The sequence below is a fragment of the Chelonia mydas genome, chromosome 11 (genome assembly GCF_015237465.2).
Source record: "Chelonia mydas isolate rCheMyd1 chromosome 11, rCheMyd1.pri.v2, whole genome shotgun sequence".
NCBI classification, from domain to species: domain Eukaryota; kingdom Metazoa; phylum Chordata; order Testudines; family Cheloniidae; genus Chelonia; species Chelonia mydas.
The window spans coordinates 76200082-76225270 of NC_051251.2; the positions used below are offsets into that span (position 1 = coordinate 76200082).

Below are 25189 nucleotides of genomic sequence, written 5' to 3' on the forward strand. Positions count from 1 at the left end.
TTTAATATTTTAAGAGACACCAATCCCAGATTAAAAGAACAGGAGGACTTGTGGCACCTTAGAGACTAACAAATTTATTTGAGCATAAGCTTTCGTGAGCTACAGCACTGACACCCATTAAATACAACCCATGATGATAAATAAAAGCAGCAGTAGGTCCCCCTCAAAAACAGCCTGTCAATCAAATAAAACAAAATATGCACAATAGCAAATTCCCACTTCCACCGAGTCTCAAAAGGGATCCTTATAAATGACACTTCCTAAATGGGGTCTTGCCTATTTTGTAGTTGTGTTACTAAATATGGCATGAAAAACCTTCACCAAAGACAGGAAATGACCAGAGAAGGACCGCATAACACAGGTGGTTAGAATTACGGTGGGATGTACGGAATTGATTGAGACAATCAGGAATTCCTGCCCTGGAAATTGAAGGCACATCTATTTTTTTTTACCCCACTTGACACTACATAACAAGAGAACACAAAATTAAAAAGGCAGTAAGTTAGAAATCAACAAAAAGAAATGTTTGTTTACCCAATTTATAATCACACAGTGGGACTGACGAGTACTGGAGCTCATGAAACTGAATATTGTGCCTTCGTGTTTTTCATAAGTTTGATAATTGTGTGATTACTAACATCTGAAGTTACACAAATTACGGTAATAAAAGTTATCAAATCTCATGTTTCAGAGTCCAGGCTAATGCCTGGTAGGGACCAGAAAGGAGCGCTCCCACTCCTGTGCACAGCACTGTGCAACAGCCTATAGGCTCTTCACTTATTCTAACCCTCCCTCTGTAGCACTAGACACTCCCTAAGGAAGTAACTCAATATGGGAAACTGTTTCTCCTGAAGACAGTAACAATACTAACATACTAATTATTTTTTTGAGGCAAAACATCGGATCTATTCCACCTGTAATACCACATACTCTCACTCCGTAACACCACTCTCACCTTAGTATCTGTGGCATCGTTCAGTTCACGCTGGAGTCTCTCAATCTGCTCATTCAAATGATCAATTTCTTGATTCTTTTCCTCAAGCAAAGCCTGTGGGAACTGCAAAACTGCTGATTCACTATTACCCACGTTCTGACTTTGCATCATGTGGAGTTTTGCTATGTCCTCCTGATTGAAAAAAGAAACAATCTGGATCATAAAAGGACTATCCATCCCCCGTATAATATGAAGGCAAAACTGTGCTGATTTTAGTCAGTATTTGATTTTTAAGTCCTACAAACTCAAAACAGTTAACACTATAAGGCAGCCTCTTTCTGCTAAACTATTTTGATTACACCCTTACTACTGATAAATTGATTTTCACCAATTCCCCTCCCTATTTCTCCCCCCAGGAGATTTTTTTTTAAACTATGATTTCCATGGGATTTTTAAATCCTTACTTCAAAGGACTAAGTTGCCAGGCTGAATTTTCCAGTTTTGAGGGAAAATGTTGGACTATAAAATTGCCCAGCTGACTGCTGATCAATTCTATAATGTGGAATAGTTATTTAACATGGCTGTACAGGTCGGGAAATGAAAGCTCACATTAAATGCATTTTTTAAAAAAGAACAGAACAGAATTTCATCAGTTTAATAAATACTATAGCAGTTTCACGAGAAATCAGCATTATAGTTATCAATGGTTCGCTGTCAAACTGGTAAGGTATATTAGTGTGGTCCTGTAAAGGTCTGCCCCGGCTCTGGAACTATTAAATATTTTAATTAATGACTTGGATAATGGAGCAGAGAGCACACTTATAAAATCTGAAGATGACACCAAACTGTGTTGGGGTGGGTTGCAAGCACTTGGGAGGACAAGATTAGAATTCAAATAACCTTGACAAATTAGAGAATAGCTCTGAAATCAACAAGATGAAATTCAATAAAGATAAGTGCAAAGTATTTCACTTAGGAAGGAAAAATCAAATGCACAGCTACAAAAGAGGGAATTACTGGCTAGGCACTAATACTGAAGAAAAGGATCTGAGGGCTATCATGGGTCACAAATTGAATATGACTCAACAGCGTGATGCAATTGTGAAAAAAGCAAACATCGTCCTTGGGCATATTAACAGGAGTGTCAGATTTAAGACACAGGAGGCACTGGTGAGGCCTGAGCTGGAGTTCTGTGTCCAATTTTAGGGGCCACACTTTAGGAAGGAGGTGGATAAAGTTCAGAGGAGAGCAACAAAAATTATCAGAGGTTTAGAAAACCTGACATGCGAGGAAAGGTTGAAAAAATTGGGCATGTTTAGTCTTACGAAAAGAGGACTGAAGGGGACATGATAAGTCTTCAATTTCGGGCTGATATAAACAAGTTGATGATCAATTGTTCTCCATGTCCATTTAGAGTAGGACAAGTAGTAATGGACTTAATCTGCAGCAAAGGAGATGAAGGTAAAATATTAGGAAAAGGTTCTAACTCCAAGGATAGTCAAGTACTAGAATAGGCTACCAAGGGAGGTTGTGGAATCCCCATCATTGCAGGTTTTTAAGAGCAGATTAGATGAACACCTATCTGAGATGGTCTCGGTATACTCGGTCCTACCTCAAGGTGACAAGATGGACTAGATGGCCTCTTGAGGATCCTTCCAGCCCTACATTTCTAAAATTCTATGATGATAGTTTGTGTCAAAAGTAATTGAAATTACTACCAGAAATTGAGTTCTAAAAATGGTGGCAAACTATATAAACTCTGTATTTAAAAGATAAGGTTACTCAGCTTGTGCAGTAAATGAAGTTCTCTGAGATGTGTGTTCCTGTGGGTGCTCCACTTTGGGTGTTGGTGCATCCTGGCGCTGTCAATTGGAGATTTTAGGTAGCAGTGTCTGGTCGGGGCACATGTGCGCAGTAGCAGTCTCGCGGCGCCACCGATGCCTCATGTAGCATACACACGCCCCAATCCCTTCAGTTCCGTCTCTACCGTGGAGCGTTTAGCTCGTACTCCGAAGTAGAGGGGAGGAGGGTGGGAAGTGGAGCACCCACAGGGACACACATCTCGAAGAACTTCAGTTACCGCACAAGGTGAGTAACTTTCTCTTCTTTGAGCGCTGTCCCTGTGGGTGCTCCATTTTAGGTGAATGTAGAGCAGTGCCCTCACAAGGATGGAAGGCACTTTGGAGTTGCGTTCATTGCTGAGGCTAGTACTGTGAGGCCTAGTCTTGTGTCTCAACTTGAATTGAGTGTGATAGCATAATGATTTGTGAATGTGTGTTCAGATGCCCAGGTAGCTGCTCTGAATATGTCAAGAATGGGCACATTGTGTAGGAATGCTATGGAAGTCGATAAGGCTCTTGTTGAGTGCGTTCTGATGCCCGGATGGGCTTTCGTGTTGTGTAGTGAAGAGCACAGATGGATACAGCTAGATATCCATTTAGATAATCTTTGCGTAGATATAGCAGATCCCTTTGATCATTCTGTTATTGACACAATGAGTCTGGGGGATTTTCGGAAGGGTTTTGTTCTGTCCAGATAAAAGGCCAAGGCACGGTGGACATCTAGCGTGTGCAGGACCGCCTCTTGGGTGTTATGTGGTTTAGGATGAAATGTAGGTAAGTGAAGTAACGAGCATGTGGCTAAAGGCTCAAATGGTGTTCTGTTTACACTTTTGAGCACGAGATGTAAATCCCATACTGGTGTTGGTTCACGGATGTTCGATACATATTGTGTATGCCCATTAAAAATCACTTAGTAATCAGATGAGCGAATATTGAGGTCCCTATTGATGGAAAGCTGTTATGTGCACGAGATGAACCTTCAGGAAAGTAGATATTCTAGAATTAGTGGGAGTGGTGCCTGGCTTGCAGATATTTGTTTGTTCTGCCACCATAGGAGGTAAGTAGTATGCATGCTATGTTTCTTGCTGTTTATTAACACTTGTACTTATTCCAAGCAGGTTAGTTCGTCGCATTGGAGCCATGCCTACGGGTGAAGTTTCGCCGGGTCCTGATGAAGGACTTGACCGTTGTCCTGCGAGAAAAGATTCGGTAAGCGAGGGAGAGTGAATGGTGTGCAGATCGCCATGCATGTCAGGTAAGGAAACCAAGTCTGTCTGGGCCATGTTGGTACTATGAGTATTATGTTAGCCCTGCCAGTTCGTATTTTGTGTATTACTCTTGAGATTAGAGGTACCAGTGGGAATGCATATAGGAAAGGAGGGTTACATTTGATGAGGAAAGCGTCCCCTACGGATTGTTTCTCTCATCCTGCTCATGAGCAGAACTTTGGGCATTTCTTGTTTGCTGGCATCACAAACAGGTCTATGCGTGGGGATCCCCACTTGTGAAAAATATGATGTGTTATTCCGTCGTTCAGTTCCCGTTCGTGCTTTTGGAAAAACCATCTGCTTAATGTGTCTGTCATTATATTCAGTCGACCCGGGAGGTAAGATGCTACAATAGTGATGTTGTGTTTTATGCACCAGTTCCATAGTTTTAAGGCCTCTGTGCATAAGGAGTGGGAACGTGCTCCAACCTGGCAGGTGATATAGAACATACACTCAATGTTGTCTGTCAGGATCCTTAATTGTTTTGTCTCCTATAAGGAGGAGGAAATGGAGGCATGCATTTTGGACTGTGCGTAATTAGAGTAGGTTTATGTGTAGATGTGTTCCTGTGGAGGACCATTTGCCCTGGGTGGTATGTTGGTTTAGGTGAGAACCCCATCCCATCAGTGAGGCATCTATTGTGATTTGGTATGGATGGCGCATCCTATTGAAATGGGAGCCACAGCAAACATTTGTTGGGTTTGTCCACCATTGTAGTGAATGTAAACCTTTGGGGTTTGTGTGATTCTTTTGTTTAGGCTATTTTTGTGGAACATATACCAAGCTCAGCCATCTTTGAAGGCATCGCATGTGTAGCCTGGTGTGTTTGACAATGAAAGTGGTGGCTGCCTTGCGTCCCAAGAGTTGTAGGCAGGTTCGTGCAGACGCCCACGGGCAGTCTGAGACCACCGATATGATGGAAGTAATTGCTGTGAATCGGGTCAGCGGCAGTGATGCTTTGGCCGCAACTGAGTCCAGGTGCACTCCTGTGAAATCTAATTGTTGTACTGGGATTAGGGTAGATTTCTTTTAGTTGATTTGAAGCCCCAGGGAGTGAAAGAGAGATGGTTTGCCGGGTGCTTCATGCAGTCTCTGTCAACGTGGTGCCTCTAAGTAGGCAATCATCCAAATATGGGAATATCAAGATTCCCTGTCTGCATAAATGAGCTGCTACTACCGTTAGTATTTTGGTGAAGACTTATGGAGCTACCAACAGTCCCAGTGGTAGTACTCTATATTGGAAGTGGTCTTGTCCCACTGTGAATCGTAGGAAAGGTCTGTGAGCAGGATGAATGGTAATACGGAAATATGCACCTTATAGGTTGAGGGCTGAAAACCAGTCCCCCTCTTCCAGCACAGGGATTATCGACTTCAGGGTGACCCTTTTGAATCTGAGAGTGCGGACAAATTTGTTGAGTTTTCTGAGATCTAGTATGGGTCTCCACCCCCCGTTTTTCTTTTGATTCAGGAAATAATGTGAATAAAATCCCTTCCCTTTGTGTTGCGGTTGAACTTGTTCCACTGCCCCTATTTGCAAAAGATAATGTACTTCTTGTCTCAATAGGTGCCTGTCCATCATACGGTCTCTGTTGGTGCTGCAACGTCTCGTCTCTGTTTCGATTGTATGGTTGGTATCTATGTCTCCTGTTGCAGGGCGTGTATATCCCGAGCTCTAGAGTCCTTCATGGAGTGGAAGACCTCATCTGCCTTAGCGGAGAAGAGCTTGTCCCTATCAGAGGGAAGGTCTTCAGCCTTGTATTGCAGTTCTTTTGGGATGACAGATGAATGAAGCCATGATACTCTGCGCATGACTATGGCTGTTGCTGTTTTGCATGCTGCTGTGTCTGCCATGTTGAGGGATGCCTGGAGTGCTGTCCTAGCAATAAGTTGTCCTTCATTGACAATGGCCCGAAATTGTTCACTTTTTTCCTCAGGGACCTCCTGTACGAAATCCGTCAATTTGGTGTAACTGTCATGGTCATAGTTTGAGAGTAATGCTGTAACGTTTGCTGTGTGGAACTGGAGAGTTGCTGAAGTGTAAACTTTGCACCCCTGGAGGTCCAATCTCTTCCAATCCTTGTCCGGGGGTGTGGACTTGAATTGAGGTTGTTTGTCCTGTTGGTTAACCGCCTCCACTACTAAGGAGTTGGGTTGTGGGTGTGAGAACAAGAAATCCATTCCTTTGTTTGGTACATGGTATTTCCTGTCCATACATTTATTGGTTGGGGGAATGGTGGCAGGAGTTTGCCACACCGTGTCTGCGAGTTCCAGCAAGGCGTCATTCATGGGCAATGCAATCTTTGACGTAGAGGAAGTGTGTAGGATCTTAAGGTGTTGGTATGTGTCTCTGGTATCTCTTCAAGAGGAATGTTCTGATTCTGAGCCACCCATTGGAATAGCTCCTGAAATTGTTTAAAGTCATCTGTAGTAGCAGGAGGTGGGGGCATAACTGCTTTGTCAAGAGAAGAAGAGAAGTTGTGCTCTGGGGACGCCTCATGTTCCGTAGTGTCATCCCTCTCTTCCTCCCCTTCCTCTCTTATCTCAGAGGATTTGGGTACTGACGTTGGTGCAGAGCATATGGGCTTCCTGTGGGAAGAGGGAGGTCCGTGGAATTGAGACCTATAGGCTGCCCATGGATCCCATTGTGGCCATTGAATGGGAAATGGCATGGGAGGGCACATCCAGGGGTTAGCGAGCCACAGTGGCAGGTCCCTGGTGCTCTGTTCCTTGGGTCTATAATGAGGTTCAGTGCCTGTTGGGGAGGAGTGTCCTGAAGAGAAGACTGCTTCCTCTGCATCGTCATCCTCATCACTCGAGAAAGGTGGAGCAATGGGAGAATCAGGTTGGCCTGGTGCCACTGGTACCAGCGAGCAAGTGGTGCCGAGCAGTGGAGATTAGGATGCAGATGACGCTTGCATGTAGATGTCTGTATTAGAGGGATCGGTGCCAACATATGCAGTGCCATATCTTTCTGTGCTGCCTCCTTACGTAGAAGTGAGGTTGATGTGGATCTTTTGTGCGTAGCCTTCCTAGGTGCCGCAATCACCAGTTTTGGCGGTTCCGCGTTCAGTGCCGATCAACTTGGTGCTGGAGGGGGGGCCATCACATGTGGTAGAGGTTGTGGTACCTAGCCCTTTGCACAGGTAGTCGGTGCCATGGAGGAGGCAGCCGTTTTGTGCCTGCCACTCGACTCCTTCATCCTGCCAGCAGAGGTCCCGGAGCAGACAGTGCCGGAAATGCCCAGTGCATCAAAGGTGCTTACTCTGAATAAGATCGGCACCATTGGCAGAGATCTCTCCAGAGACCATTTCTTTTTTTTATCGGTTCTCGGCTCGGTGAAGATGTGGCCCATTTCCTTGATTTTACAGAGGAGGTGCCACTTAGTCTGTCAACAGAGGTTGTGCCCGGAAAGTCCCTTGTCATGGTCGATCTGGAGTCCGATGTAGGAGTTAGGGATTTCTCCATTAAAATGAGTTTGAGTTAAAGATCCCTCTCTCTCCTTGCCCTAGCCTTCAGATTGTTGCACTGAGCGCACTTCTGTGGTATGTGCAATTCACCTAAGCACTGGACACAAAGGAAGTGTCCATCAGAGATTGGTATTGCATCTTTGCAAGAAGTGCACCTTTTAAAACCTGGGGAGCCAGGCATAGCTGAGATGTCTCTGTTTAAAATTGTGGGACACAAGCAGTTCCCTCCTGTCCCCCAACTAAATTTAGCTAACTAACTACACTAAAAAAAGTAATAAATTGTGACTAAACAAGGGTAAACTCAGCTAACATCTCTAATCCTATTTTAAAGTTTGTAGTGACACCACTAACAGACTCCGTCTCAAGCCAAGGATGGTTGAGAAGGAACTGAAGGGATCGGGTGTGCACATCCTACATGAGGCACCAGCAGAGCCCTGACCAGACACTGCTACCAAAAAGCTCCGATCGACGGCACCAAGATGCACTGACACCTAAAGTGGAGACCCACAGGGACAGTACTCAAAGAAGAACTGGTATACCAAGAAAGAACATGATTCTGCAGTGAAAACCTGTGCCCATGCAGAGCTCATTGTGGGATCAGAGCCATAGCGTCAGTTCCACCCCCCAAGAACTGTGAATAGTCATTGTGCCTTTCTGAATTTGCAGTCACTAACAATGCGTCCAGAAGAACAATGGCAGCAGATCACCCAGGTAATTCTTGGAGTCCAAAACTAATGACAGGATAAGGAACGGAGATGTGATGTTGCACCCCATAAGACTTTATGGAAATATACTTATGAATGTATATATGACATAAGTGGAATATGTTTTATGCTACACATGCCATGTATCATATCTATGTAAAGGTTACAATCTATTGAATATATTCATCCTATTTGTATGTGTGTGTCGTGGTATTCGAAGTTATGAATACTGGCTGTATACTTGTTTGATTTTAAATAGCCTTAGTAAGGCATTTGGTCAGCTTCTTTAGAAAGGAATTTGTAAGTTAAGTGCCCAATCAAGAACTACTTAACGGACAATGGATCTTGGAAGGCTCAAATCCACATAAGAAGTCTACATGAGGACATTCAAGGTAGCATGTGAACCATGGCTGCTGCCTGTAAGTTCTGAGTCATGCATGGACATGTGACTTGCACATGTGACTCCAAAACTCCTCTTGTAGCTGGAATTCTACACAGGGGAAGGGAGGGGTATCCACCCACAAGAGAAAGTCTATTTAAATCCCTGGGAGACCCCTCCATTTTGTCTTCAGCTGGTTCAAGAGATAGCCTCTCCACCCCCAAGGATATCTGAGAGAAACTGGAACAAAAGGATGAGAGTGATTGCTGGACCCAGACTAGAAGGAGACAGGTCTGTAAAAGGAAGCTTACTGGAACACCTCTGAGGGTGAGGTTATATCTGTATTCAGTTTTCTTACTGTATTAGGCATAGACTTGTGTGTTTTGTTTTATTTTGCTTGGTAATTCACTTTGTTCTATCTGTTACTACTTGGAACCACTTAAATTCTACTTTCTGTATTTAATAAAATCACTTTTTACTTATTATTTAACCCAGAGGGCGGGGAGGGGTGGCAAACAGCTGTGCATATCTCTCTATCAGTGTTATAGAGGGCAAACAATTTATGAGTTTACCCTGTATAAGCTTTATACAGGGTAAAACGGATTTATTTGGGGTTTGGACCCCATCGAGAGTTCGGCACCTGAATGTTAAAGACAAGACCGCTTCTTAAGTTGCTTTCAGTTAAGCTTGCAGTTTGTGGGATGTGGTTCAGACCTGGGTCTGTGTTTGTGGCCAGTAAGCTTGTCTGGCACATCCAAGCTAGGGGTTCTGGAATCCCAAGCTGGCAGGGAAAGCAGGGGCAGAAGTAGTCTTGGCACATCAGTTGGCAGCCCCAAGGGGGTTTCTGTGATCCAACCCGTCACAGCAGACACTTGCATTCTTTCATTTCCATCCCAGGTATTCTAGATCTGGTAATCATAATGCTATGGATGTGTCTCTGAATCATGAATCAATACAGAATTCTAAGTGAAACTTCATAGATACTAAGGTCAGAAGGGACCATTATGATCATCTAGTCTGACCTCCTGCACAACGCAGGAATCTCACCCACCCATTCCTGCGAAAAACCTCACCTATGTCTGAGCTATTGAAGTCCTCAAATCGTGGTTTAAAGACTTCAAGGTGCAGAGAATCCTCCAGCAAGTGACCCGTGCCCCATGCTACAGAGGAAGGCGAAAAACCTCCAGGGCCTCTTCCAATCTGCCCTGGAGGAAAAATCCTTCCTGAACCCAAATATGGCGATCAGCTAAACCCTGAACATATGGGCAAGATTCATCAGCCAGATACTACAGAAAATTCTTTCCTGGGTAACTCAGATCCCACCCCATCTAAGATCCCATCACAGGCCATTATGCCTATTTACCATGAATATTTAAAGATCAATTAATTACCAAAATCATGTTATCCCATCATACCATCTCCTCCATAAACTTATTGAGTTCAATCTTAAAGCCAGACAGATCTTTTGCCCCCACTGCTTCCCTTGCAAGGCTATTCCAAAACTTCACTCCTCTGATAGTTAGAAATATAACTTTTGGTAGTAAACTGTATTTCTACCCTCTGAAAACAGTTTCACACATTGGCACGTCACTTGGAGTCAGATGTTCTTCTGTGCAACTTGCTCAAAAAGTGTTGCTTTTATAGACTCAGCTGTTAATCCACGCTTCTCCACTGAAGAAGAAAAACCAAACAGCTTCTGAAAGACTTGTCTTGCCAGCTTCCTGAAGCTACCATGAATACCATGAAGCTATATAATAAATGATTTACCCTGTGAAACCATGAAACTAAGGATTTCTTCAGAATATTGGGAGATAGTGTGGATTGTACTGTGCCACATACTAGTATTTTCATGTTCCCTCCATTTCCCACACTCTGTAGCTTATATTATGCTAACCAAGAAAACCAGGAGACACTGAAATCTATCACTTGCTGACACAATGTGGTTATTGATGCATAAACCACTGGTGTAATGTAACCTACTCTAGACCCTTGTAGCGGTGGCTGGGCCACAAACAGAGGTTGATGAGCCTCCATTGTTTGAGTTAAAAGACCCAGATCTGTCAGCCAAGGCTGTATGCATTCCTATTTAAAAGCACAAATTTAACTAAAAGCTCTATTATATCAAATGACTTAGGCCTTGTCTGACTTCCATACAACGTCTCTCAACTGCCAGAACTGAGATACCTTCTACATTGACTGTACCACTCAGCCTTTTAATATCCGTGAGTGGCACCCTAAAATTAAATTTATCACGCACCTGCATTATTTTCTGTAGGTTGACTTCATAACCTACTTGATATGAAGAGCCACCACTTAATATCTGACTCTTGTCATTACATTGGTTACATTCAAGTCACATTTGCAAGCTTTTCTTTGTAACCATGAGTACTGGAAACTTAGCTTTAAAAAAAAAGTGAGATTCAGATGTAATTGCATGACTCCAAGAGCTGAGGGGCCCTATGCACAGTCCTAGATTACCAGTGCCTTCATCCAGCTTTGAGAATACCCCCTAGTGCCTGCAACAGGAGATTCCTTTTAAAACTAGAGGCAAACTAGATACAAAAGTTACTAAAATTATTAAACCAAAAAAGGTTATAAAACACTGAATCCTGCAAAGACAAGCATCTCTAAAGAACGACAGTAAAACCTGCTGAGAGCAACCACTCACGGAAGTTAGCAAAAGTGGTCTTTTGTAAGAGGTGGTCTCTCTTCAAAGGTTTGTACACCGGAGAGCGGTGACGTTCCGTGGCCTTTCCAAGAAGTTGCTCATGACAAGTGGTCTCTAAGGCAGGTTTTACTGTAGTTAAGGTAAAGTTAAATGGTTCAACATACCTTCAGATGAGCATTCTCTATTTGAAGCTGGCCAATGCCAGTGGTAAGGTTTTTTTGCATCTCTAACTGCAAGTTCAGCCGCAAGATTTCCTCATTTTTATTGATTAAGTTCTCTTTAAACTGTTCTAGTTGCTCTAACAAACTCAGGATCTAAAACACAGAAAAACATCGTTTTGATAGGCGCCTTTATTTAAACAAAAATTGGTTACATTGGTTCTTCACATTACTTTATGGAGAATAAATAACTACAGCCAATTCCATTGCTACAAAATTGTCTAAATAGAACACACGTAAATATAGTATTAGAGACAAAAGGGAGAGGAAGAATCCAGTGTCCTAACATCCAGACTGGGATTAAACTTCCAAATTCTAATCTCAGTTTGGAAACTAGCACAGTCATTGTGTGTAAGTCACTTAACCCTTGACTTCACCTTTCCATCTGTAAAATGAGGATTCTTCTACTACATACTTATCCATCATTCAAGAGCCTACAAACTTGGCAAGGATCAACACTGAGCTCAGAAGCACTCTATGACCTGTTCCTGTTGAGCTTCTAAACTTTGTAACTGTCTTTATAGATGTCTATATGCTCTAGGAATGACTTTGGGGACATTCTATGGCCTGTGTTATACAGAAGGTCAGACTAGATTATGACAATCGTCCATTCTGGTCTTGGAATCTATGAGGATGTCAAAAGCAACACACTAGTTGGGCCTGTTGGGGGGCATGGAGTGAACACAGACCAAGACTTGGTTTGGTCTATGGGGAGGAGTGGCACTGTGAAATTGGGAGATAGTGGGCCATTCAGCATATAACGTGAAGCAGAACTCTCATTCATTTTCAAAGTATTACCATTCCAAACTGTCCATATAGACCAAGTTTTCCTGTATGAAGTGTGCTTACATATGAAATTTTCCTATCGAAATCCTCAAGTAAGAATTTAAACAATCAAAGAGTGCTTTGGTAGCTACACATTTTAAAGACAATGCCATGATAAAACATTTTAGATATGAAACCAAGAAGGAATGACACATGCTAATAGGTTTGTTTGTGAAAAATTAGCTTATGCATGGGATTTTAAGCATATTGAAACATGAAAAATTTGAAGAAGTGAGCCATTTTCAAGTTAGAGACCCAAAAACCTTAGAAACCTTTTAAGATGGTTATTTTAAAAGTGCTATATTGGTGTCTGGCACATTGGACAGGCAATTTTTTTGTACTGTAAAGCAAAATGCATTCATTTTGTGATAAGAATAGCTTATATAATAATAAAGCCTGTTTCTTATGTAGTGCTTTTCCTCAGCAGATTTCAAAGCACTCCGCAATTTTTTAATTTATTTATCCTCAGCACCTGTGCCCAGTAGGGAAACATTATCAGCCCATTTTTAAGGATGGGGAACTGAGGCACAGAGAGGCTCAGTGACTTATCACCAGAGTTATGCTACTCTGGCTTCCAAGCATAGTATTGGGCATTTTCTGCAATGAATTGTGGAACTGAGAAACTGCAGGGAGAGACCTGAATAGAGGTTCAATGCCTGAGTAGCCCTGTCCAAAAGTGCTTGCCTTCCAAATTAGGCAATATACAGCCAAACAAAAGTTGGGGGGAGGAAGGAGAGAGTAAAATGTGATCACCAAAAAGGAGGCATAATTTAGATTGTTGAGGTTAGGCCTAATTCTTGGTCCAGTGATCATTAATGACAATCAAGGTCAGGAACATACAGAAACAGTAAAATAACAAAAATGGAGATATGCCCAGTGAGGTACAGTTGATGTAAGAATTATGAATTTCCTGATTTTTAATGGATTAAATTCTCAGACATAATTTTACATAAAAAGTTTTTTTTATTCTCAGATTCTAGATATATCAACTGAAATGTTAGTTTCAGATTTACCTCTCTCTCTTTCATTAGGAGTGCCTCCTGCTCTGCCTGTAACTGTTCCTTTAGCCCATGATCAGAACTGCCTTCAGTAGGTACTCTGTGCCTGGCTTCATCCAGTTTAGACTGCAGGGCAGAGATCTGGATCAAATTATTGTACTGCTGCTGTTGCAATGCCTCTTTATCCTGCAAAACATGGATTTTAGCGTTAAGAACAATTATTACACATACATATTTAGAGACAACAAACCTGTCAAAAATACTTTATCTTCTAAAAACGCTACAGTGAAAAGCACATAACCAAACAGATCTTTAAAAACATATAAATTAAAAAGTGGTGTCTAGATATACATCCAAAAATGTAACTAAGTACATTTAAAAGCCAACCTGAGTCTGTTTTGAAAATTTTGCCCTCAGTGGTTTATAGGTTCCAAGGCCAGAAGCAACCATTGTGCATATCTAGTCTCACTTCCTGTGCAACACAGGCCATAGAAATTCCCCAAATTAATTCCTAGGATATCTTTAAGGGAACCATCCAATCTTGTCTTAAAAATGGTTAGTGATAGAAAATCCACCACAACCCTGGGTAAATTGTTCTAACTGTTAATTATTCTTACCATTAAAAAATTATACCTTATTTCCAGTCTGAATTTGTCTAGTTTCCAGCCACTGGATCATGGACCTTTCTCTGCTAGATTGAAAAGTCCATTATTAAATATTTGTTCCTCATGTAGATACTTATCAGTGATAATTACATCATTCCTTAATCTTTTCTTTGTTGAGTTAAATAGATTGAACTCTAAGTCGATCATAATCTTTTCTCATCTTTTAATCATTCTTGTGCCTCTTCTCTAAACGCTCTCCAATTTGTCAACATCCTTCTTGAATTGTGGACACTAGAACTGGGCATAGTATTCCAGCAGCAGTCAACCAGTGCCACAGTGCTAAATACTCAAGTAAAATAACCTCCCTGCTCCTTCTCAAGATTCCCCTCTTAATGGATACCGGGATTGCATTAGCTCTTTTGGTCACAGTGTCATATCAGGAGCTCACGTTCTGTTGATTATCCACCACAATCCCCCAATCTTTTTCAGTCACTGCTTCCCAGGATAGAGTCCCCAATATTCTAAGTATGGCCTACATTCTTTGTTCCTAGATGTACATATTTACATTTAGTTGTATTAAAACACATAGTGTGTGCTGCCACCCAGTTTACCTAGCTATACAGATGGTTCTGAAACAGTCACCTGCCCTCTTCATCACTCCCCCAATGTGTGTGTCATTTGCAAACTTTATCAATGATGATTTTATGCTTTATTACAGGTCACTGATAAAAATATTAAATAGAGTAGGGCCAAGAACTGATCCATGTGAGACCCCACTGGAAACACACCCGCTTCAGGATGATTCCCTGTTTAAAATTACATTTTGAGACCCACTATTTATCCAGTTTTTAATCCATTTAATGGGTGCCAGGTTAATTTTAATATCATTATAGTTTTTTCATCAAAATGTTGTGTGGTACGTCAAATGTCTTACAGAAGTCTAAAATATAACATCATCACTATTACCTTTATCTACCAAACTTGTAATCTCATAAAAAAAATATCAAATTAGTTTGACAGGATCTATTTCCCATAAACCCATGTTGATTTACATTACTTACATTAACCGCCTTTATTTAGTTATTGAGTTCCTTATCCATTATCTTGCCCAGGATGGATGTCAGGTTGACAGGTCTATAATTACCCATTTATCCTTTTTTAAAATTGGTAACATTAGCTTTCTTCCAGTCTTAGGGAACTTCCCCAATGCACCAAGACTGATTGAAAATCAACATTACAGTGAGCTCCTCAGCCAGCTCATTTAAAACTCTTATAAGTTATCTGGACCTGCTGATTTAAATATGTTTCAATACCTTCTACAGTACTAGACAACTCAATTTTTGACTACCCTAAAAGAGGTTATTCTTCTAGCCACAGTTGCATCTGTGCTCCACTACTCCATTTATTGTGGGTAGCACTTTTATTTTCAGAGGTGAAGTGGCTTTAAGAAACGGAGGTTATTTTTCCAGGTATAGCTGACTTTGAAAGTTTAAATGAGCCTATGGGAGAACAACGTAAATTGTAATGTCAATAAATCTTAAGTTAGTAGCTGAAATGACAACACAACAAACCCCTTTTAACAAAGTATTAGATTGTTTTTGCTATATCAGTCAGGTTGACAAGCTACAGTAGACTTTTTCTGGACTTGTTTTTTTTCTTGGAGTTTTCCTTTTAGCCTTGATCTGGTTCTCTCTCAATTATTCTTCTCAGGCAAAGGTATTTTCATTAGGGATTACAGGTTCCAGAACTACCATCAGATACCATTTATATTCAATATATGTTACAAGGGAAACTGAAAAGGAGACTTCAGATGGAGGCACTCTGTCTTCAACTGAGCAAGCCCATTCCCTCTCTTACAGATCTAGTGTACCAGTGCCTCGATACATGTAGTTCTAACAAAGGAGCGACATTAATTTCTTTACATAATTTGATAAAAACTATAATAATAAAAGTAACATTATGAGGCTGTCTTTCCTCATTCTAAAAAGCTTCAAGAACCAGAAGAAACTGAAGAAAATTATTCAGATCCTACCAAGGAACAAGTCCACACAAAATGTGATATGCAAAGTTGTTTAACAACATTTTACACTATAATACATGATAATATGCTCATAGTATAGTCAAGATTTCTAAAAACAGGCATCTAAAGATAAATTCTTGAGTCTTTATGCAGGTGCATAAATAATTGTCCCAATTTTCAACTTCTCAACATCCAATAGTTCCCACTGGCATGCAGACCAGTTCAGGAAGAGCATTCCATGCATGTAGGAGTCATAAAAAAGAATGCATGCAGTTATAGAACAAAGATAAATGAGGCATCAAGATGTCGTCGCCTACAACTGACATAACTGGTAAGGTGGGAAGGGGAGAGCATGATACAAGAAAAGATTTCCTAATTAACTACATAAGTATTACTTGGTAACTAGGGCATGAAAGGGGTTTGGGTCGGACACCTAGTGTGGTAATGGATTTCTCTCATCTGGTGAAACCCAAAAATCTTCATGCCATTCCACAAAGTCCATGTCACAAGTATGATAAACTACTCCTCAATCTCCCTAATGACATACTACAGAAGGAGAGAAAACAATTCAACTTTAGTTCTAGGTATGCCCATGTTTTAGCCCATGTGTAAGAACTCTAAAGTAAGAAATTATATACGTATCAGTTTGAAGTTTATCTTGATCACTGGCAAAAAGTCTCCACCACTAATGTGCAACAGATTCCTTTGGAATATAAATTATATGCCTTAAAAGTTCTTCCTACTCATTGGATAATAAGGTTACTATAGTGTCTTAATTAGCACGATTCCATATTTAAGATTAGGTTTCTCATAACATTCTATTATTGCCATGGTGATCTAGTTAAAGGCCAAACAATACATTTATGCAGAGTATAACATTTGTAAAAACTATTCTTGTATACACATAGGTGTAGTTCTAGTCCTACGTTTTAAATAAAGGGGACCTGCTTCTCAAATTCAAATGTATTCTTTCTACACACACGACTTATGAGGCCTGCTCTCCAATTTCTACAATGCATACTATTCTGCGTGTGCACAGAACACACAAATAGATGTGCAATCTCCAGTGAGAAAGAAATATATTCTTTGTGCACAAGGTAAACGATATACGATCATTTTGACAGCAGATCTAGGAGTGTGTTTCAGCTGATGAAACAGCTTTATGGAAATGTGTCTGTACAATTATTACAACTAGCAAGCTATTTTCTGAAGTTAAATATTACTTCAGAGGCATAGATATCAATCCCTCTAGTAAAATCTTAAGTTAAAGGACATTTTGGACCATCTAAGACACTAAAGCATGTTGCAGTAAATTGGTCACTCCAACCCAAGTCATTCAGACTACCAGCAGGACGCTTCATGTTTCACACGGATCAAAAAGAAACATTTAATGAAAAGCTAGTATTTGAGAGCTTTTCATTCCACTTGTTACAGGTAGCCCCAAATGACATTTAGTGGCATCACCAAGGCTTCACTGTTCTCTGGCAAGCTGGACCCAAATTCTGTGGGAAGGCCACCTGATTTCTGCAACACTCCAGTGGAGCACACCAGAAAGTCTACAGCAGCTTCAGGTGAATGAAAAGAGGGATTTTTTAAACTGATTTAAATTAAAAATGAACAAAATCAAGTGGTATTGCTTAATTATCTATTAAATTCAATTTATTTTCTGCTGCTCCCAATTTTTCTATTTTGAAGTCGCCACACATTTGCATTGACTATATATTTAACTCCATTGCAGAAAGTTGTCCGCGATAAGATGAGGTTTTGGCACTAACTAGGGAACAGTTGGGGCACTTGAACTAGGAAGACAGGGGAGGTAACTTGGAGGTTTGACGCAACTTAGTAAACACTTCTATTAGAATGGCAACTGTCAATCTTGAAAGACGATGATGTGTTTGCCAAAGCAGTTCAGTTACTGTGTGTCACGCTGCAGCTTAGCAAGTGGCTTCAAAGTCTAATTCTTGAGTGACCGTCCTTGCCACAGATAATGCAGGCATAAAGCGCAGGGCCAGAAGATGAACCCAGGGCACTACTAGCTCTTGAGGCCTGCTGAGGTTTCCTCTTCACTTTTCTCTCTCTCTCTCCCCATCACCTCTCTTCAGCCTCTAACTCTCTGGTGCAGTGCAGGCCTCCAGCATAGCATGTTGCTAGCTGCATCTTCCCAGTTTGTAATGTCGATATTGAAAGTTTTCAAGTCTCTCTTTCAAATGTCCTTGAACCTCAGTTTAGGTCGGCCCAGTGGTCTTGGAGCATCTGCAAGTTCTCCATCCTTTGGAACCTGTCCATCTAATTCAGATCAAGACAATGGACCTGTCTGTGTTTGAGAACAGTGATTAGACTTGGCCATTTTGCCTTCTCAACTACTTTGATGTCAGGAACTTTGGTTTCCCATTTGATATTTAGAATACAGCAAATGTATGAAACTGGAGAAAAGCCTGTTGAGAGTCTTTGGGTTAAGTTTAGAAGCGAGAGCCACAAGGGTGATGGCATGGTGGGCGTGTGCTATAGACCACCACACCAGGAGGATGAGGTAGACGAGACTTTCTTCGGACAATTAACTGAAGTTTCCAGATCACAGGCCCTGGTTCATGGGGGACTTCAATCACCCTGACATCTGCTGGGAGAGCAATACAGCAGTGCACAGACAATCCAGGAAGTTTTTGGAGAATGTTGGGGACAACTTCCTGGTGCAACTACTGGAGGAACCAACCAGGGGCCGTTCTCCTCTTGACCTGCTGCTTACAAACAGGGAAGAATTGGTAGGGGAAGTAGAAGTGGGTGGCAACCTGGGCAGCAGTGACCATGAGATATTGAGTTCAGGATCCTCACAAAAGGAAGAAAGGAGAGTAGAAAAATATGGACCCTGGACTTCAGTAAAACAGATTTTGACTCCCTTGGGGAACTGATGGGCAGGATCCCCTGGGAGGCTAATATGAGGGGGAAAGGAGTCCAGGAAAGTTGGCTGTATTTTAAAGACGCCTTATTTAGGGCACAAGAACAAACCATCCCGATGTGCAGAAAGAATAGCAAATATGGCAGGCAACCAGCTTGGCTTAACAGTGAAATCTTCGGTGAAATTAAACACAAAAAGGAAGCTTACAAGAAGTGGAAATTTGGACAGATGACTAGGGAGGAGACCAAAAACATTGCCTGAGCATGCAGGGGTGTAATCAGGACGTCCAAAACGCAACTGGAGTTGCAGCTAGCAAGGGATGTGAAGAGTAACAAGAAGGGTTTCTACAGGTACGTTAGCAACAAGAAAAAGGTCAGGGAAAGCGTGGGACCCTAAATGAATGGGGGAGGCAACCTAGTTCCGATGATGTGGAAAATGCCGAAGTACTCAATGCTTTTTTTGCCTCGGTCTTCACAGACAAGAGCAGCTCCCAGACTGCAGTCCTGGGCAACACAGTATGGGAAGGAGGTGAGCAGCCCTCGGTGGTGAAAAGAACAGGTTAAGGACTATTTAGAAAAGCTGGACATGCACAAGTCCATGGGTCCAAATCTAATGCATCTGAGGGTGCTGAGGGAATTGCAGAACCATTACCTTTGAAAACTCGTGGCGATCGGGGGAGGTACTGGAGGATTGGAAAAAGACAAATATAGTGCCCATCTTTAAAAAAGGGAAGAAGGAGAACCTGGGGAACTACAGACCCGTCAGCCTCACCTCAGTCCCTGGAAAAATCATGAAGCAGGTCCTCGAAGAAACCATTTTGAAACACTTGGAGGAGAGGAAGGTAATCAGGAACAGTCAACATGGATTTACCAAGGGCAAGTCATGCCTGACCAACCTTATTGCCTTCTATGATGAGATAATTGGCTCTGTGGATATGAGGAAAGCAGTGGACGGGATATAGCTTGACTTTAGCAAAGCTTTTGTATAGTCTCCCAGAGTATTCTTGCCAGCAAGTTAAAAAATTATGGATTGGACAAATGGACTATAAGGTGGATAGAAAGCTGGCCAGATTGTCGGGTTCAATGGGTAGTGGTCAACGGCTCGATGTCTAGTTGGCAGCCAGTACCAAGCGGAGTGCCCCAGAGGTCGGTACTGGGGCCGGTTTTGTTCAACATTTTTATTAATGACCTGGAGGATGGGATGGATTCCACCCTCAGCAAGTTGCAGATGACACAAAGCTGGGGGAAGAGCTAGATATGCTGGAGGGTTGGGATAGGGTCCAGAGTGACCTAGACAAATTGGAGGATTGGGCCAAAAGAAATCTGATGAGGTTCAACAAGGACAAGTGCAGAGTCCTGCACTTACAACGGAAGAATCCCATGCACGGCTACAGGCTGGGGACCGACTGGTTAAGCAGCAGTTCTGCAGAAAAGTGGACGAAAAGCTGGATATGAGTCAGCAGTGTTCCCTTGTTGCCAAGAAAGCTAATGGCACACTGGGCTGCATTAGCAGGAGCGTTGCCAGCAGATCAAGGGAAGTGATTATTCCCCTCTATTTGGCACTAGTGAAGCCGCACCTGGAGTATTGTGTCGAGTTTTGGGCCCCACACTACAGAAAGGATGTAGACAAATTGGAGAGAATCCAGCAGAGGGCAACAAAAACGATCAGGGGGCTGGGACACAAGACTTATGAGGAGAGGCTGGGGGAACTGGGGTTATTTAGTCTGCAGAAGAGTGAGGGGGGATTTGATAGCAGCCTTCAACTACCTGAAGGGGGGTTCTAAAGAGGATGGAGCTCGGCTGTTCTCAGTGGTGGCAGATGACAGAACAAGGAGCAGTGGTCTCAAGTTGCAGTGGGGGAGGTCTAGGTTGGATATGAGGAAACACTATTTCACTAGGAGGGTGGTGAAGCACTGGAATGGGTTACCTAGGAAGGTGGTGGAATCTCCATCCTTAGAGCTTTTTAAGGCCTGGCTTGATAAACCCTGGCTGGGATGATTTAGTTGGGTTTGGCCTTGCTTTGAGCAGAGGGTTGGACTAGATGACCTCCTGAGGTCTTTTCCAACCCTAATCGTCTATGACTCTATGAAAGATATCAAGTGTGGAAGGTGTTTAGCTTTCTTTCCTGCCAGCTGCAAGTGGTCCAGGTGTCACCACCATACAACAGCATGCTTGAAATGCATGTCTGGTAGACCCGTTTAATGTCCTGTTATGTGCTAGGTCAGTTGGCTGGAGGTGGTGGCTTCTATTGATGATCTACAAAATGGAACATTACGGTCAGCTCACAATCTCTCTGAGCTGTGGCTGGCTCTGAAGAGCTAACAGTAGCAAAAGCAGTAAAATCTCTGGGTCTAAAGTAAGTAGACATGGCTCTGAATACACATTGCAAAAAGATGTTGACTTCAGTAATACTAATTTTACATAGCATTTTTCAAAGTAAAACCACATGAGATCTGCTGAGGAACAGGCTGTATACGAGTTAGGCATTATGATGTAGTATTTAGTAGCACCTTCTCTAGCACCTGTAGGAACAAAAGGAGAATATACTACCCAATACATTTCTTGTGACTGCCAAAAATGTTCTTTGCAAATACTGGTTTTTTTCAGTTCTCAAAGCAAAAATTTGTTCCAAATTACCACTGTAATACTTGCCATTGATACAAGACAGTAAGTGACATCTGATGGAAGAGACAAGGTGGGTGAGGTAAATATATTTTATTGGACCTATTTCTGTTGGTGAAACAGACAAGCATTCAAGCTACACAGAGCTGTTCTTCAGGTCTGATGGAAGAACAGACACTGGAAATCTATATCCATTTCTCCCTGGCAAAGTAAGGCCAGGGCCTGGCATAACTTGACTAGTTAAAAATCCCATATGGAATTGTCAGCTATAATCCCTAAATTACCCTCCACTAGTACATCCCACTTAAAAAAAAATCTTTAAAAGTATTACTTGTGTTAGTTCAGTTTCCCTTTTCTTCATTTTTTGCAGTTCTTGTTCCAAACGGCTGACAGTCTTTGAGGCCTCAGTATTGGTGTGCTCCAGCTCTCTAATCTGCGCTGTTTGCTCCTCTATTTCTTTATCTCGAACTGTAACTTCCTGGTATTTCTGCTCCTTTTCTAACAACAGTTTATTGAAATCATCTGTTTTGTCTTTTATTTCTGCTTGCAAAGACTCTATCTACACAACAAGACAAATATATTACATAGATGCAACAAACAAACAAAGACATATTAAATATTTCTACAGAAAGGAAATATTCACTCTGTGGCTAATCCTAAAAATACATTATTATTGGCAGCCCCAGAATTTCATATGAGTCAGCATTAGTTATCAGATACCAACTGAAAGCAAAACTAAAATAAAAAAGGTAAAATGAGCCACCTGTAAATCTTGCTCTCTGAAGATGGTACCTTTTAAAAAGCCATAAATGTATTAGCTTACTATTTACAGCAATCTAGAAAAACAGCAGCGCATTAATATAACAAAAGGCCCTGAAAATGGAAGTACTATGGATCTGTTAAGAATAAAAAACAAATTATTAGGTTTCACTCTGAATTGTGTATGGGCCCAACTAGGATTATTTAGTTTTTGCATATCTCCTTTATGTTCCATAAGCTATTACTCAAGGATCAATCATAACGTAAACCTGTTTTAATCTTACAGAAAAGCTTTTGAATAACATTTGCAAAAAATAGCAACACTTTCTCTAGGGCTGATTATGTTACAAAAATTTGGTCAAAACGATTTGGTTAATTCATCAATACACAAGAGTTTAGGACAGAGGTCCCTAAGCTGTGGGGTGCGCCCCTATATGGGGGCACAGAAGAACATTCAGAGGGCGCGGTTTGGGCGCAGCACAGCCCCCACGGGGTTTGGACAGGGAGCACCACCCAGCTCTGCTCCTAGCCCTGGCCCCGCCCGCAGCTGTGGCCCCGGCCTCGGCCCTCTTACCCCAGTCTGTGTCGTCCCGTCCCCACCCCGAAGCCACAGCCCCAGCCCCAGCTCCAGGGGGCACGTGGACGGGGGAAAAGGGGAACGAGAGGTAAAAAGTTTGGGGACCCCTAGGTTAGGAGACCTCTTTTTCTGAGGCACATCGTTCTTAAACTATAAATTTCTTTTTAAATGCTATGTTCCAATAGCTCCATTGTTATGATGCTGGCAATAAGGGAACACACACTTCCACAACCTTCACTCTAACCCCAAACCCTGAGATGGTGGTTCTGATCACCACCTGGCATTTCTTTTTTTTCACAAAATAGCCCTATTAGATATTCCCCTATTTTAGAGGGTGAGAAAGTGGGCAAGTGTGGATCTGTTACAGTGATTATGTTCACAGAACAAGAACTTCAGGCCATTGTACTGTAGCGGAATTGTCTCAGCCAATCACAGTGCATATGTGCTATATATTTACTGACCTGCAGCCACATGTTTACTTCCAAGTAACTGCATAGCAACTATCTAGTTCCTTGCACTTTGATCTGGTACTGACCACAAAACTCACTTCAGATTAACCACATATTAATTAATTCAGCTTAATTTCTCACCCTCTCTCATACTTTTGCATTCAATCCTGATGCTCTTCCTTAGGAAGTCAAAAGTAATCCACTACACAATGAACATTTTTTTAATTAGGTTGCAAATGTTCAGAACAGCAAATATAAGCTAATTTTTAAACGTATCATTCTTTCCTCATCTCTACATGTGCTGTTTTATTAGTGAGTAAAAGGCTGTTCAAAAACTTAATCTAACGTCTTTGACAGTAAACAAGGACATTTTCAAGCTGCTACTAGAATGCTTGTCATTTTGAACACAACCCAGATTCATTTCTTTTTATGATTTCCTTTTATGATCTTTTATGATCTTATGATTACTCAAGACTTATGTTTCTGGTCTGGCTTCTACTTGTCTTTGAAGGGGGGATACCCAAGCCACACAAAATCAGCTTAAACTAAACAAGTTATTTGACCTACAAACTTTAAACAAATATATGATTTAAGCTTCCTTGGACTGGTCACCTTAAACTTTCCTCTACCCTTTGCTGAAATATGTTTATAAAACAGTTTATATACCTGTTGACAAGATTTTCTAAATATATCAACATATCAGCATTCTGTCTCGAACACTATGCACAGGTAAAGGGAGAATGAAACAGCTAGAACTCCTAAGGGTATGTCTATACTACCCGCCGGATCAGTGGGCAGCAATCAGTCCAGCGGGGGTTGATTTATCGCATCTAAATCAACTCCCGAGCGCTCTCCCATCGACTCCTGTACTCCACTGGAGTGAGAGGCACAGGCGGAGTTGATGGGGGAGCGTCAGCAGTAGATCTAAGTACGTCGACTTCAGCTACGTTATTCACGTGGCTGAAGCTACATAACTTAGGTTGCACCACTACCCCCCGCCAGTGTAGACCAGGCCTAAGATGATAAACAGGAAATAGAGCTACATTAACTTTGGGACCTTATACAACGACCCTGACATATGATTTGTCTGGAAAACTCCACTGTCCTGAGAGTTTAATTGTTTATAATGGGTTTATTCTTCTACCATATGACATTTAAAGGTTTAGAATTCTACAGACTTGATACAGATGAAGAGTTAGAAATAAAGTTAGTAACATGTAACAACCATATAAACACAAAATATGTGAAAAGTGATGCCACAAATAGAACCGGATAGCTGAGGCATAGGGAAAATGATTCCATGCTACTTATTTCCCAAAAGTTTATGTTTTCTTTTAACAGTATGCATTAGAACAAAAAATTGTTTTACAAGAGCAATTACATGAGGATGCATTTGATCAATAAAGCCAGAAAAGTGAAGTAGTTAGAAACAGAAAGTTAAATACAAATCATTTTTTCCAACGTCAGAGTTCTACAAAGCTAAACATGAACCCCCACATGTAAATCAGTCTGAAGCAGATTTTACATTTGAGGAAGGCAAACAAGCAAAGCAGATCTGAATAAGCAGAAGAAATTGAGGGGGAAGGGAGAACGGGCATGGGGATGCTCATGCTATTTTTCCATACCTGGAGAGTCAATTCAAAGATCTGTAATGTTCATTTATGTGAGAGAAAAAAACAAAACAAAAATTAAACTTTTAAATTGAATATCAAACTAACAAGCATCTGAAAAAAAAAAAAGAAAAAAGGCCAGATGCCATAATTTTTAGTGTCAGTATTTTGCTCTCTCTAAATCAAATCAACCTGATATGTTGGCAACACTTTACTGTAATACACACATTCAAACATACCATTTCCTGCAATCTCGCTAACAAAACCAAAATTAAGACATGCGCCACCACTCATGCCACCAAAATTGTACTTCAGCCAGTTTTAAGAAAAAGTTGATTAATTCAGTACTCTGG

At 41.5% G+C, this 25189-nt stretch overlaps 1 protein-coding gene across 9 annotated transcripts in view; it reads right to left on the reverse strand.

Annotated features, from left to right (window-relative positions):
- PCNT (pericentrin) overlaps positions 1-25189 on the reverse strand; it is a 241299-nt gene that overhangs the window by 58756 nt on the left and 157354 nt on the right. For 7 of the 9 annotated variants that reach the window (XM_037912953.2, XM_037912949.2, XM_037912947.2 and 4 more), the window contains 5 exons: positions 24852-24872; positions 21773-22000; positions 13318-13488; positions 11426-11575; positions 956-1126 (listed from right to left, as the gene is read on the reverse strand). In XM_037912953.2, coding sequence (XP_037768881.1) covers positions 956-1126; positions 11426-11575; positions 13318-13488; positions 21773-22000; positions 24852-24872 — 741 coding nt within the window. The remainder of the gene's footprint in view (positions 1-955; positions 1127-11425; positions 11576-13317; positions 13489-21772; positions 22001-24851; positions 24873-25189) is intronic. The other 2 variants (XM_037912948.2, XM_043525812.1) reach the window with 1 other exon arrangement.